General features: G+C 39.6%; 1 protein-coding gene across 1 annotated transcript; it reads right to left on the reverse strand.

Moving 5' to 3' along the window:
- Positions 1 to 311: 311 nt before the first annotated feature.
- On the reverse strand, positions 312 to 7125 carry tent5ba (terminal nucleotidyltransferase 5ba). Its single transcript, XM_072678825.1, has 2 exons — positions 6678 to 7125; positions 312 to 1981 (listed from the first exon to the last, which is right to left on the reverse strand). Exons 1-2 carry the CDS (start codon positions 6831 to 6833, stop codon positions 956 to 958), a joined length of 1182 nt encoding a protein of 393 aa, XP_072534926.1. The 5' UTR covers positions 6834 to 7125; the 3' UTR covers positions 312 to 955.
- Positions 7126 to 15254: the final 8129 nt, after the last annotated feature.

Here is a 15254-nt window from a genome sequence, read left to right on the forward strand (position 1 = left end):
TTTTGATTCCAGTGCCAACATGGGTGCCAGAACAAAAAGGCTTTTGTCAGTGACTTTAGTGTGACACAAGAAAGAGAAGCCATTGTGCTTTTGAAAGGATCCTTATGGGTCATGTCCTGGTCCTGTAACGGATCCAATGCTTTAGCTACAGAGTGCAGACCGTAACTGCGTCACAGTTCACCAAGTGGATTTGTTGTTGGTGAAAAGTTACAGATGCTGAAGAGGTTTCCCCATATGCATGTGTTTAGAGACGGTCGAACATCTCTCAAGTAATTATGTTAAAAGAACCAAACAGAACACTTCAGATTGAGTTTAGGGTGTTTTTTCTTTTTTTAATTACATGAAAATACATGCCTCCATCCCTGAAAAATAAAGATTTACATTTAAATGCAGGAGACAGAAAATCTTGAGAGCAAAAAAGTTCACTTTTCCGTACATCGGCTTTGTTTCAGGCACTTGGAATAACAATAAACATTCCCTTCTTAACAAAAATAAAATGTTTTTGGTCCTTAAACAACGGCAAGAGAAAAACAGAGGTTGATTGACACCACAGTCAGGCAAAAGGAAAAATTCATATATATCTAAACTTGCTGCCTCAAAAATGCAGCCTCCTCCTTGAAACTCCCATAGTATAAGAGAAAAATGCTGCAAATCCAAGCCATTATAATTGCTACATTTGAAGACCAAATGTCCCACATCCAGTCAGAAAAAATTCTGAAAATGCAATAGAATATGCATTAGAATTGGCTCATATCAGACATACAGCAGTAAATGATTAGTCCACTTCAAAGTCACTTGTTTTCCGTTTAGTTTTCCATTGCTTTAATCTCTCTTTCATTGTAGAAACCAAAACAACTGAGCTTTTCATTGTGCTCGCATATCACCCCCCGGGAAACGTGGGTGGGATATACACACACACACAAGGGTTATCTCTTTTGTGTGCAGGTTTTGTGGGTCAGTTGCAGGGCAGCCAAGTCTGGTAGGAGTTATTGCAAGTGTGGATCAGCGGCTGCACATGAGCTATGTAGTAGTTATTGAAGTTAATATCCCGTACGTAAGGGGCGGGCTGGTAGTAGCACGTGACGTTGGTAACAGTGGGGATGACGTTCTGCTCGGCCAGCACCCGCAACGCCAGCATGGAGATGAGATTTAACGTCTGCCGCCTCTCGTGTCCCATCAGACACACCGTACTCTCGTTGACCACATGGTACAGTCTAACTAGGCAGTCATAGCGCTTGTGCTCCATGCCAGCAAAGTGGTTCTGCAGGTAGGCCTCCAGCTTCCTCTGCTGCTCGCTGATGTCAGGAAAGTCAATGAAAAACCTTGAGCACATGTAGCGCTGGAGCGATTTCATCTCGACCTCTGACCTAGGCTGGAAACCTCGAACCAGAAGGTGACAGTACTTCAAGAGGCCGCCGCCCCGGATCTCCTCAGGGTTGCGAGTAGCGATAATTTTGTCTCGCAGGTGGCTGTGAGCCTCCTCAAAGTCCCCGTAAACGCTCTCCCCCAGCACAGTGGGGTGGAAGCTCTCAGACATTGGCGTCTCCGAACAGCGGTCAAAGAGCAGCAGCGAGTCCAAGCCTATCTGAAAAGAGTCCACGCTGAACTCGAACTGCCGCCTCAGAGAGTCCACAAACTTAAGCTCCACGTTCTTGCCGGTGTTGTTGGAAAGGGAGATGAGGCTCCAGCGGTCGGTGTCGTTGCAAACCTTCACCAACTTCTGCACGTAGGCCTCTTTCAGGGTAAGTGCTGTGATCCGCTCCTTACTGACCCCCTCAGGAAGGAAGTCAAGGAGACTGTCCAGAACCACGTCCTTAACCAAGCGAAAGGCCTGATCATCGGACAGTGACACTCCAAAGATCAGGTCCAAGTCCTTGTAGCCAAGTCCTGTGTCCTGGTGCAGAACATGACTGGCTGCAGAGCCGTTCAACCTCACATCCCGTACAGTGACTCCTCGCTCCTCCAGCCGTGCTCGCACAACCTAAAGAGACAAAAAAAAAAAAAAGTATTAAGAAGTAAAACTGTAATTTAATAAAAACAGTAGCCCTAGTACGAATTTGTCTAGCTTGTTTAGCAAGCTTGCTCTCATTCATATATCACTTCTTCAAAACCAAAGTCATTTTGGAGCATTTCTATTGGTCCATTTATCATGGAATGTTGATGTAATGTAAAGAACTGCTGCTAGATTCAGTTAATGTCAGATAAAAAATGGCATGCGTTGTTGAGCAAATTTCACTATGTTCTCATGTTAGCCTACAGATAAACCTTTCCCTGTACAAATAAACTACATATACAAACATACTCACTAAGAATGGTAAAATCAGCATTTTCAGTTTACCTTTAAAAGAAATTAAACATTTCCCAGAATTCCTTCAGTAACCAACATGAAACTATCAAAACGATTGGCCACTGTTCCCATCAGTACCCATGTACCCATGATCAGTTGAAATGAAGAACTCAACTTAAAAAGTCTCCTTGAACAGGAACCTCTGATTAGAGAAGGCTTAAACGCTGGATATACTGAGTTAGAGGCTCAAGGGTTAATATGGAGTAACCCTGTCTATGATCAACAGGAATTAAGATCATCCCAGGCAGCCTGAATTCCGTTCCACACACTGAGCAGGCACTCAGAGCCAACAGGACAAAGATTACAGGGCAGCAGCACATTGCTGTGGTCCTACTGCCCTGACTGACGCCGTGTTCTAAAGTGCAACGTTAGCTGTTTGACAACCTGACTAAGTTTAAGAAGACTGAAGCTGTGGTAGGATGAAAACGAGCAGACAGAATGTGTGTCTTATAGGGATGGGCAATGTGACAATATCTTATCGTACCGTGATAAATGTTGTTATTGTGATACATACTATATATTTCTGAGCATATTGTGGTTATCATCAGTGCTCAAAAACACTGACCAACTGCACTTTTCTTTTGCAGAGAGTGTAATTAGTACTGTTTAAATTGTCAGCTTGTGAATAGACTACAAATATAGAAAAGACTGTCACTGCCATGATTTTATTCTACTTATGGGTGATAACGTATGCAAATAAGCAAGGCCTTTAGATTAGCAGATTTTATATCTAGACAGAAATGCTTAACATACTGAATATGCCTACTAGAGCACTGCATGAGTGTACATTATGATCTGGCATTGTAACAACAACACAAGACCATTTGTGCCTTGAAAGCGGCATCAATGAAACATTAATGATACATTAGCCTACGTAACAGGTCTCAGCCCTGTCAGATTAGCATCAGCCAGATAAAAAAACAAACACTAACTCCAGTCAGTCAGATCATTAGCCTGCTATTTATACATATCAGGTCAGGCCATGGCTGTGGAATACATGTTAAGCGTGAAGCCATAGTGTTTTATTGGCAGTAAGTGCTTGGGGATCTGCAAATATTACAAATGCTATTACGTCATCCTTTTTGGCCTTACGGCATCTGACAGTATTAATACCTGGGAAAGATTTCACTTTCATTTCAGCCAACAGCGATGCTTTTCTCTGGAAATAGTGTACATGTTCAGGCTGGGAGATATGGTAAAAATACTATATCATGATATTTAAAGACATTTTCACGATACACAATATTTATCACAATACATGTAATCATGGACTAATACATCCGTGGCGACATATTGTTAAAAACTGCTATTGAGATACTCGCATTCTGAGTACAGTGATTTTTATTCAACATGTGCTGCACTTCATTTAATTAAACCAGACTAATTACACTGTTTGTAATATAACCCTCTAATTCAGTACACCATCCTAGTTAAGTTTGCAAATTTGGCAGTATTCACAGTTCTCTAAATGGTTATTAGTGTGTTAGGTTCCTCAGACTTTACAACAGTTCTTTACATTGTATTTGTACTTGTACAGTACTTGTCACATTGTGTTGTCACCAGTGTTGGTCTTACTAACTTACTGACTGGTAAAGAGGCTTGATAAAATAATGCTGATAGAACTGCGAATCTGTTAACACAATTATAGTAACTATAGTTAGGGATGCACTGATACCACTTTTTCCTTTCCGATATGATAAATGTATGTAAAAAAGGGCATCAGTAAGCTTCATGATATTGGTGCTCTCTATTGCCAATTCCGATACTGCCAGTATCGGTGCCGATAGTGATGCAGTATTGGTGCAACACTAACTGTAGTAATTATCCAACCTGCAAACATTTATATGTCATTTGGGTTTTGTGTAATAAAAATAATATTGTAATAATATTTATATGTAATAATGGTAAAATTGGGGACTATTTTGCCTTGCCTGTATGTAACCCTCCATTAGATTTTAGATTATAAATATATATAATATATAATAAGATTAATAATATATTCATAACCATTCCTTTCTAAAAGCTTCCTGTGCAGTATCTTGTAAAAGCAGTATTGTTTGTGCATGTCTGGTTTTTATCACCAGCACTGTGAACAATTCTGACTTTGTAACGTTTCTCTGGAATGGCACATTTAACAACAAACCACTCTAAGTGACATTTATTTACCTACGGTTTGTAAAAATAAAGCTCTAAGCAGTGCTTTATTGCGTTCATCTAAGCTTTGCATTATTTAAAATAAAGCCAAACAAATAACAGTAAAGTAAAAAAATATGTTGCTATATGTTCAAAACTTCTCCCAAACAAATAGAAATTAGAGAAACTGAGTCTGATACCTTGCTGATGTCTCACCTCCTACCTGTCAACATTTACTTTACACTTGACAAGAGGAAACTACCAGAGCTGTGAAACAGGCGCTTCCGTATTCACATACGTCATTTCTTATCATAGGCTTCCAATCTCAGTCTCAGTGTGAAAGTCTAGTACAGTTCAGAATTTCACCACAAAATGATAATTGGATAAAACAAAAATTATAAAAAAAAAAATATATATATATATATATATATATATATATATAATGTAATCATTTCTTAACTGTTGAACTTGAACGCAACTTGAACCTTTACTTACTCTAGATGATTTTAAAGATTAGATGATCTGATATCTGTAACTCACCCTGTGCTTGCAAACGTAAAAAAACAACAGAAAATGAAACAAATGGCTGTTCATTTCTAAGCCTAATTTATTAAGTACATTTAATACATTAAAAACAACTAATTTCTATAATTCTAATTTTATCTCCCAACTCTCCCAAAGCAATGATCAGCTGCTGCTGTTGGTGCTGTCTAACATAGTGCACAACAGCACTAACCTGAGAAGCAACTGCTTCTGATGAGTACTATTTGAAAGTATCCCATAGTAACTTCATATGGCATCAATACCAGTAATCGTACTTGAATAGAGCAAATAGGGGAAATGACAGAGGGGCGAACAGGCAATTTAGAGTTGATCTTTTAGCTTTTAGGGATGAAACAAAAACAGAGCACCGTGTGGAGAGCAAAAGAAATCTCTTGAGTTTCATGTTTCGTGTTCTAGGCTGAGAAGGAGCCAAAAGAGAGCTGGTAATCAGGTGATCCTTAGTGCATGAAACTATTTGGATCCATTTTGGAGGTCATTTGCTTATCCACGAAGTATGGATGTCTTTACTAGATTCAGGAAGATTGCTGGAAAGAGAAATCCTGCTCACCATGATAAAGTTACAGAGGGTCTTAGGGTGCTGGTTGAAAGGGAACTTCAGGGAAGCATGCCAGAGCTAAAGGCCCAGAGGCCAAGACCAGTGTAGCAGTTGCAAGCCTGTCTGAGTCATTAACATAGCACTTAAATTAGCTAAGCATGGCACATTCTCTGTCCACGGACTGAAGGGCCAAAGGCTAAAAATGTTTTGCTTATCTTAGACCTTCTCCAAGAAACATGAACAGGCAAACTGCCTTCACAGTCTTTTTTTTGTTCTGTGACTGCAGACTGGCTACAGCCCAACTTTGGTGGACTCTGGAGATCAGGCATTTTTATGATTTGCTTGTCTGGGTGCTATTTAAAGAGTTCAGACTATGGGCCTGTAGATGAGGGGACAATACGGGTTAAGAAGAGTATAGTCTAAGAAAAAAGGGTTTTATACAGACTCTTAATGATAGGGGAGCTCTTTTGGTGCTATATAGGACCATTAAAAAAAGGTTCTTTATGGAAACATCTACAGTGGGTACAGTTTTAGCACCCAAATGGTTGTTTGAGTAGTCATGGTTGCAAACAGAACCACTGCCTTTACTTAAGAATTATAGTTAAAAAAAAAATGTCAATCAGTTTTAAAAAGTTACACCCAAAAAAAGCCTGTGTAATAAAAGTGCTTGCATTTGTCTGGATGGCTTTAGTGGTTTAGCTTCTAGAAAGGTTTTACATCATGTGTGAAGATTCTTTAAAAGGGGTTACGGCCACATCTCAAGTCCATTGGGGGAAAGGTTCTTCAGAGAACCAATGGTGCTTGTTTTATGGCATGGATGGTGACTGAGGGTTGGAGTGCAGCACTATTTAGCTCTAAACCTGACAATTAACGCTTTAACCAGGCAATTTAAGCATCGAAATGTGTGCCTGTACTAGGGGACCCTGGAAGACCCCTTTTAAGAGTGGAATACAGTTTAAAGGAATAATCACATCTAATTTAAATTAGTTTAAAAATACATTTTACACTAAAGGACTAATAAAAAGAGGTACTGTCGACACTACCAGAGGCTTTGGCTAACTTGACTGGCTGACGGTTCTCAGGCGTTTGTTAACTGACCTGAACGATTTGTCGAGGCTGGACAGAAAGCGTCGGGAAGTTTCCTCGTCCGTGAATAGGAACCGTCTCGCCAATGATAGAGTCCAAACGCTGCACCTGCTCCCAGGATAACACACAAAACCTCCGACTCTGCTCCGAGACATCACCCGGTGACATGGCGATGGACGAAAGAGACGGCGAGGAGGAAGAGAATCGACAGCGCTGCTTTACCTGCTGCGAGATGATGGCCCTCTATTCCCAACTCAACTGGACACCAGCTGCACTGAAGCTACTGACCAACAGCTTATATCCCTTTTCTCTCCTTTTCGTCCTTCTGTCTAAACTCAGGGCTGTCTGTGTGGAGAGTGCAGGTTAATCTGGACAAAACACACACATTCAAACTCCAGCAGTCTGACTTCAGCTCTCACAACTTCTCCAGAACGACTTGCTGCGCCAGACCCAGGGTTTTATACCCGCCTCATTTACATACCGGCGCAGATTGGCCGGACTGCTTATGAATTATTCACAGACATCGCGTTTGTTCTGCTGTGGGAGGCATGTTGAACACGCCCATGGGGAGGAGCTACTGGTCCACACAACTTGGGAAGACACCTCGCATTAAAACAGCTCGGAAAATCTTACAGAGGACCTGAAAGCTAAGCTGTTCATTTCTCTGGTTTTCCAGCGCAGTGATGGCACATTTCTGTTTCCAGACAGATGTTTTATGACAGAAATTCAGTCATAAGAAAATAAGGAAAATCACTGTTACTTTTGAGTGAGTCACAATTTACAAAGCAGTTTTGTACCTAATATTTTATTATTATTATTATTTTATGAAATATAGAAGTCTGGTTGTTTTTAATACATTATATTTGTCATTTGTCATATTATAAAAACCCCGGTAACTGCGTTGGACTATTTGTGTTTTGGAAATCCGTCTTTCACTGCAGTACTGAGGCATCTATATGGGATGAGTGGGGCAACAGTGGTGGTACATGAGTTATAGATAGCTTAGTCAGGTGTCCTTATTTAATATACTGAACGTACACTTAATTCTTTTCCATCTGTGGAAAGGTAATCTGCACAGACATTACTGAAAAACCCTAGTCTCCCACATGGTGTTGTAACTAAGTGACAGGTAGTGGTGTTATCTGTTGCGCCACACCAACCACTGCATACATGCATACTTGACATACAAGCATTCAGTTTCATTCAAAATGACTTCATCAAAAATGTAAATAACATGTATTTCTTTCTGGTAAATTGTAATTAACACTGTTCATTAAGAGGTCTTGAGTGTGCTGACATTAAGTTACTGAAGTTTAATACAGCATGATAAGACTTGAGTAGCTTATCACTCATTACATTAGCTGTCACCTTTATCTACTCCAAGATAAATTATTGTGTGTGTGTGTGTGTGTGTGTTTCCATGTGTGGAATTTCTTTTGTGCGTGGCTGACCTTTATGTTGCAGAGCAACTGGCAAATTAGTTAAGAAGGAATCCAGTACAGTACAACACATAGTACACAACACATGGTTGACATGAGTGCATCTTTATACAGCCATGGTTTTATACTGCTATGGTTTTGGCACCCATGACCCCAGGCATTTTCTCACTGATATGTAGTAAATACAGCCTCTGTAGCTAATCAAACATAAAACACATTATTTTCAGAAAATCATAATGCTCAATAACTCTCTCTTTCATAATATAAAAATATTTAAGCAAAGCAAAGGCTCACATTTTGCTCAAGGTCAGATTTTGAGGCAGGTCACCCATTGTAATTTCGCTAACAGTCATAAACTTCTCAAAGCAACTGTCTAAATATCTTCAAACCAATCACCAAATCTTCAAAAATCCATGGCCACAAGGTATGGTAATGGCAATGAGGACACAGCTTGCAGTTTCCACAGTGTGGACTGTTCTTAAGAAATGGTGATAATATTGTATTGGGAGTAGTATTGGGTATTGGGATACCTTCTCATTCATTGTTTCTTCTTAAATTAAAGGTATTAAAAAGTGTTTATCCTGCTTTTGTTGTAGAATTGTAATTGCATCTACAACCTAGAGAGGGCATTCTGTTTACTGATTTTGGAACATTGCAGTAAAAATTGGATTGCATTTAGCGACAAGAGCGTTTGCGAGGTCAGGATGCTGGATGATCACATCCCCACCTCATCCCCAACTTCCAGCATCATTCCAGAGAACACAGTTTTCTTTATACCCCTTTAGTCCACATCTGGCTTTAGGCATGATGCTAATAGGTTCTTGTTTCTATAGTCCTATTCTATTGGCAAGAAGTCTTTACAGAAACTGAAGCTAAATGCATTCGTTATAAAGGGTCTCCACAAACATTTGGACATATCGTGTATATAATTTGGCCAAAGGTGTTCAACGTTGTACATAACACAGAAATACAGAACAGTACTTACATCAAAAGACAACATGTGAGCGTATTTTTATATTTCTCTACAGACATTTTTACTGATGGGAAATAAATTTGGCCAAAAGCTTGAGACTGTAACTGAGACTGTAAATCACTCTGTCCTAACTGGCTATGACTACATAATTAAATGAGCCGCTTCTGTAACATGTTGCAATGCGCCTTGTGGCAGGGAGCACATGTTTAGTAGTGGTAAGGCTGGGCTTTGGCAGAGCACAGCTGAGAGTCTGCTGTTTCGTATGACATCCCAAGTGGAAAACAAAACTACAGAAAAAAGATGGCTTGGGAAAAAGTTTGTGTACTAAAGTCAGCAGAATCCAGATAAACAACTGAACTGTACACTAAAAAGCACAAGTTATATTTAAGAGAGAGAGATAGAGAGAGATACGGCAGATGATGATAGAATTGGCTACTGTTTGTTGTACCTGTTTGACAGAAATTAGGGTGATCCATCTTACGTTCTGTAGTATGTACCAATTTAACCAATTTCAGACATCCTAGCAACAGCAACCTTTGGATGTTAGGCATCGTGGAAGACGCGACCCCCACCCGGGGATTAAACAGGTGGGAATATACAGCACCTTCGTCACTGGCCTATAAAAAAAACTGCCATGAGGCAAGCAGTGCATGAGGGGGATGACCCTGGCCTGGCCTAAATTAGAACACATTTGAAAGGCAGTGAAACAAAGGCTGCTTAGCCTTCATAACCTCACCATAAAACAAGCTGCTGCTCAGTAAAGATGTGTCTCTGACTAAAGTGTGATTATCAAGTGCTTAAACACTACTGTCGTGTTCTATACTACAAACACACACTTTCAGCTTCAGTTAAACCTCTCTTGGATTAAGGGTCCACACCCAATAGCCAGCAATATACCTTGAAATCCTAATACATTTAAGGGTGTACTTTATTGATCATTTGTTTGTTATTAATCCCTTGGCAGAGCAGGTGTTGGAGCTGTGTGTACTAGAGGAGCAGGAGCTGTGAGTCTTGTGGGTGGAGATGGGTTTTCCTTTATTTGATCACACCCACACAGCTCAAATAGACAAAGTGCTCGGCTAGGTTGCCTGAACGTATTCCTACTCTGCTCAAACTTCCTGTATTTTATAGGGAAAATTACAGCAGAATTTCCCATGCGAGCCTGTGGGAACAGTAGCTTTTCATAGATTCAAATGGCAAGACCCTTAGGGACAGTATCAGGCTGTGAATATTAGGCTGTGTTAAACCTATCCGGAGCAGGCCATATTCTGCCTATTGTTAATACAAAGAAATATTTAATTATCTGTAAGACCAAAACTTGAGTTTGGGAGTAAGGCATGTCTAACAATACATAAATAAACAAATACTTAGTCTCCAATCACTTAGGAGGAGTTGCAGCCTTCTGGTAAGAACCCACAGCTGCCTCACTGCAATGACAAAAGAGCAGGAGAATGTCACAAGATTGACATCATGGTGCAAAATAAAGCCGTAAATAGCCGTGACTAAACAGAGCTGGATATAATGACACTGAGTACTCTGCTTTACACTCATCCGCAAGTGGTGTTCAATTAAAGTCTGAGGTTATAGTGTCATGCATTGTGAATTGCAAAACACAAAGGCTTCATTTGTATGGACTTGAATGCCAAATTCAAGTCTCTAGCTAATACTTGAGAATAAGCTAAGAATGCAATACATGTCAAATCCCTCTTTTATGAAGGAACATGTCCTCAGGATTCATCAGGAGCTCATCTCTACTGCTGATGATGTCCACAGCTTAGTGAGAGGCTTTGTTGGTTTGCTGCTTTTATTCTAAACACTTTAGTCTAATTATTAACATTTCCACAACAGACTCACTGCACAGGGAGACCTCCATGCAGTTAAAGCAGTATGTTATAACCCTGGTCCCCTTGGCCTGTACATCTTGTTGTTTAGCTTGCTTCCAACACACCTGATCCAGCTAACTAGCTCATTAACAAGCCCCTTCTGAGTTGAAGATGGGTTGTTAAAGCAGGAAGCCCCTAAAATGTGCAGGGCAGGGGGGCCTTCATGACCAGTTTTGAGAACCACTGAGTTTAAGCAAAGACAACATCTCTACAGCAACAGACTTTGATACTTCCTATAGCAACCCCACTGTTTGTGTGATGTAAGTAGGCCAGGATTTTCCTTATTGTAGGTCATACAGTCTACCTGGTTCTAGTTGATAAGATGCAGAATCCTTTGTTTGCAGTCCTCCTGCAGCAGTTCAACCTCTGGAACGGAGTTACGTAAGCAGACACCTGCCTGTGACGCAGAGGCAGGGCCTCATCGACTGCTCACTGAGAAGTCTTTAGGGCTGCAAGCAAACAATGGAAACTGAACTCATTGCCACTGAGATAATATGAGATGGCAGTAGTTGTCTAAATTCACATGGATAATTCTAGCACAAATCAAATACAACAGAGACAGTAAGTGGAAAAACAGTTTTGAAACAACAGGGTGGTAACCAAAACTTGCTATGCAGCATGGCTACATAACAGTGACATTACCATGTGCAGTGATATAACAGTGTCATGTTTCTATTACCAGTAACATTATAGTATTCCGCTGCTGTCCAATGAAAGCCATGTATTTAATTTTTATTTTTGTCCATTCTTAGTTTTCACCAAGGTTTAAACCCTTTAGCTGCTCTGTACACTGTGTGGACCAATAATGGACCAATAGAAATGCTCCAAATTACTTGGAATAAACTTTTATTTTACATTAACATCCATTCAAAGTTACAAACATTACCAATTTGGAGATACATGTTTTTCATTGGACTGCGACAATAACATGGTAGCTACCATGACAATTACCAGTAATGATAACATGACTGGTCATAATCTGTCATGACCCCTCATGAAAGCGTGTAACATGTTTATGGCATGGTTGTGTCAGTGTTGTTTTTTTTTTTTCATTTTTATGACAGTCTGCTATCTAAAAGTCCACAAAGCCCAAACTTTGTGACATTTTCTGATCTTAAATTGTTTTAATTTTTTTTAATAAAATGATTTTTTCAACTGAATTTTCATACTTTAATATATATATTAATTAACAATTATTTCCTTCACATTGGAAGGTGCCCTTTCAGAGAGTTAAAGCAATAAAGATATTTCAAAGGACGTCTAGACACTATAGAACAGAGAAGAACAAGAAAGCGTCTGATCTTTGCTCATTGCATACATAGCCTTAAAACATACCTCACACACAACCCATACAAAGGAAGGGATCAGCTCTACAAAACACCATAGGTTTCTGTCTCACGCATTCTCTTGCGCTTGCTCTCTACTTTGTTCCGCAGTGTTTGTTTTCTTCATGCGTCACAGGCAGCAAGGTGTGTCCAGCAGAATGTGTTTTTCTCAATTATGTATGTTTCACCTGCGATTATATGTTCTTAGGAACCAACAACACAAACCAGGAAAACAACATTTTATAAATATATGAATGATTATAGAGTATACCACATTCAGTACAGATGGGGTCTGGCATATGTTAAAAAAACCTCAATGAACCTCAGATTTAACATTTACTGGCAGACTGCCTTTCATTAAAGGTGTGAAACAGCATTCTCAATCCAGAGGAGAATGAAAACTGAAACAAAGAACCGGGCAACAAAAACAAAAAAAGGAATTTGTAATTTGCTGTCACACAAAGGCTGGCTAACAGGAAGGCCTATGATATAGAGCAAGTGCATTAAGTTCAGTTAGGTTCTTTACACTCTATCATCAGCTTAATTCGAAATATTACATCTGATTCTCAATTAACCTGAAGGCCAACGTCAATAAAATGACACTATAATTCAAATAGAGTGACCATTTTGACAAATCTATCTTCCCTACCTGATCAGGACTGAGAGGGTGTTTCACTCTGCACAGTGATTGAAAATGGTGTAGACACGCAGTGTAAACGACTCCTGTTTTTAAGCTTTTGCTTTCTGGCAAAGGTCAGACTTTGAATCTGTGTGAGATATAAGATTACAGAAGTAAAGTTATGTTACGGTAAAGTTAGTGACTAAAGAAAGCAGGAAATGGATCAATCGAACAAGGACTGTTGGCCTTTTCCAATGTATAGCAATGTAGCTAGATCCTAAGATCCTCTGAACATAGACTATTCGAGCCGCATTAGCATGTGTTGTTTAAATAAGGCTAGTCAACAGAAAGAACTTGTGGGAAATGTGGAACTAATCACTTGTAAATCAGACATGGCCGACACTTTTTTTCTTTTTTGTTTTGTTTTGTTTTTATTCTGTGCATTTCAATCATTTTACAATCTTTTTTTTTTTTGTTATTTGACTTACTGGTCAGTCAGGCACAACTTTTGCTTGTGAGAGAGCAGAGCTGGATCTCTTGACATCAAAATATTTCAATATAGTCCAGTCTAACTCCAACAGAGGAAACATAAAAGTACAAAAAATAAACCTTGTCTTTTCTTTTATGTAATTTAACAGTACATTCATATAATACTCGACAGGCTTGCTAAATGCATGAACAGACCAATAAGTGTACCAATAAATTCCTATTGCTCTCAGCAAAAGCTGGATATATGTTTGAATTTTAATTGCCGTGCCATACATTTATTTAAAACAATAGAAAAGTAAAATGAGACCATTTTAATGTGCTGTCCTTTTATCCTCCAGCTTAGCAGTGTGTGCCCTCAGTCACTATTTTATAGGATAGTGTAAGAAAAGAATTTTACAGCACGGTTCACAAGCCAGAGGAAGAATGCGAACGAAACGAGAGCATCCCTTCAAATGGAACTTTCCAAAGGAATGAAAATCTTAAAAGGGACCTTCTGAAGTATTACTTAACAACCTCCAGTTTAGTATAATGTGTTCCCTCCACATCTGCCTGCCTCATTGGGAAGGTTACTGAATACTGGAACTGAAACCTTCCCCCCTTGTCATCAGAGGAAGTCGTATGTTCATGAAGCCTTTGCCAACTGTCAGTGATTGCACATACACACACATACCTCAATGTGAGCATATAAACTTCTATTACCTAACAAAAACTGCATTTTTAAACATCTGAACACATTCCTGAATAAACACGTTGCATATGCAAGAACATTTATTCAGGAATTTGTTGGGAGACATAGCCTGCATTGCAAGCGCTTCTAATTCTGGAAGCCAAGCGCTCCTCTGCCAGAGACAAAAATATATTCTGGTCCGCCATGAAGAGATCAGAGGTTTGCTTCCAGACCTTTCTGGGAAAGGTGGTGGTGGTGTCAGGCAATAAAATCTTGCTAATCAGAACAGTGGCAGTATCATAAAGACATTGTGACCCATTGTCGCTACACAATTGGCTTGAGGGTAATAACTTGCATGCAAAAGTACAGAGGTGTAGCCAAACCCTGCTTTATCCCGCTGAGGCCATTTACACAGCTGTCAGCGAATTAAGTGGATAAAAACCAAGCAACTACTTCCTCAGAAAAGCCTAGAATCAACACCCATAGGTCCTTCTGCTGCAACCTAAACTTCCAGGGAACAGTGGAGAACTGTTCGGAATACTGGGGGTGGTTGAAAGGAACACACTGGAAAACCATTTCTTGGATCCATTGGGAGTCGCTAGAACTCTTTACTGCAGGACATACGTAGAGTTTCCATTTGTTGTCAACACTCCATTTGACTCTGGAGACAGTGAGGCATCTGCATTTTGTTTAAATGATGAATGAATTGCTAAAAAAAACACATTTTAGTGCTTTTGCTAGTTACAAAAGCTGTGTTTTTTCTGTTAGTTCTGTCTTCAAGTTTATTACTTCTCATTAATCTGCATTTCTGCCAGTCATCTTTAGTGCAGGTATTAACATTAGGCCCAGAGAGGGAGAATGTTTATGGCCGCAGGCTTATCAGCACTTTTTTATATTGTTATATTGCTCAAAAAAGATGCCATGACCAAGGAACTGCCCCATGGTCTCCATTTGTTATATAACAGCACAGCAAGTTTTCTCACTGTGTTCCTACTCAACTCCGCTTTTGTTAGTTTGTGTACTTGTACATTAAGCCCAGTTAAAAAGACTTCATTTGTCAGTTCATACTATATGAAACGTGACGCAAGCCAAAACTAAACAAAGAGACCATAAGGCAGAAAGGTCACATTTGTGAATATTGACCTTTCAGCTGCAATGATAGGCACATTGGAACATAATTTCCATTAATATTTT

This window comes from Salminus brasiliensis, chromosome 5 (assembly GCF_030463535.1).
Source record: "Salminus brasiliensis chromosome 5, fSalBra1.hap2, whole genome shotgun sequence".
In the NCBI taxonomy this organism is placed as follows: domain Eukaryota; kingdom Metazoa; phylum Chordata; class Actinopteri; order Characiformes; family Bryconidae; genus Salminus; species Salminus brasiliensis.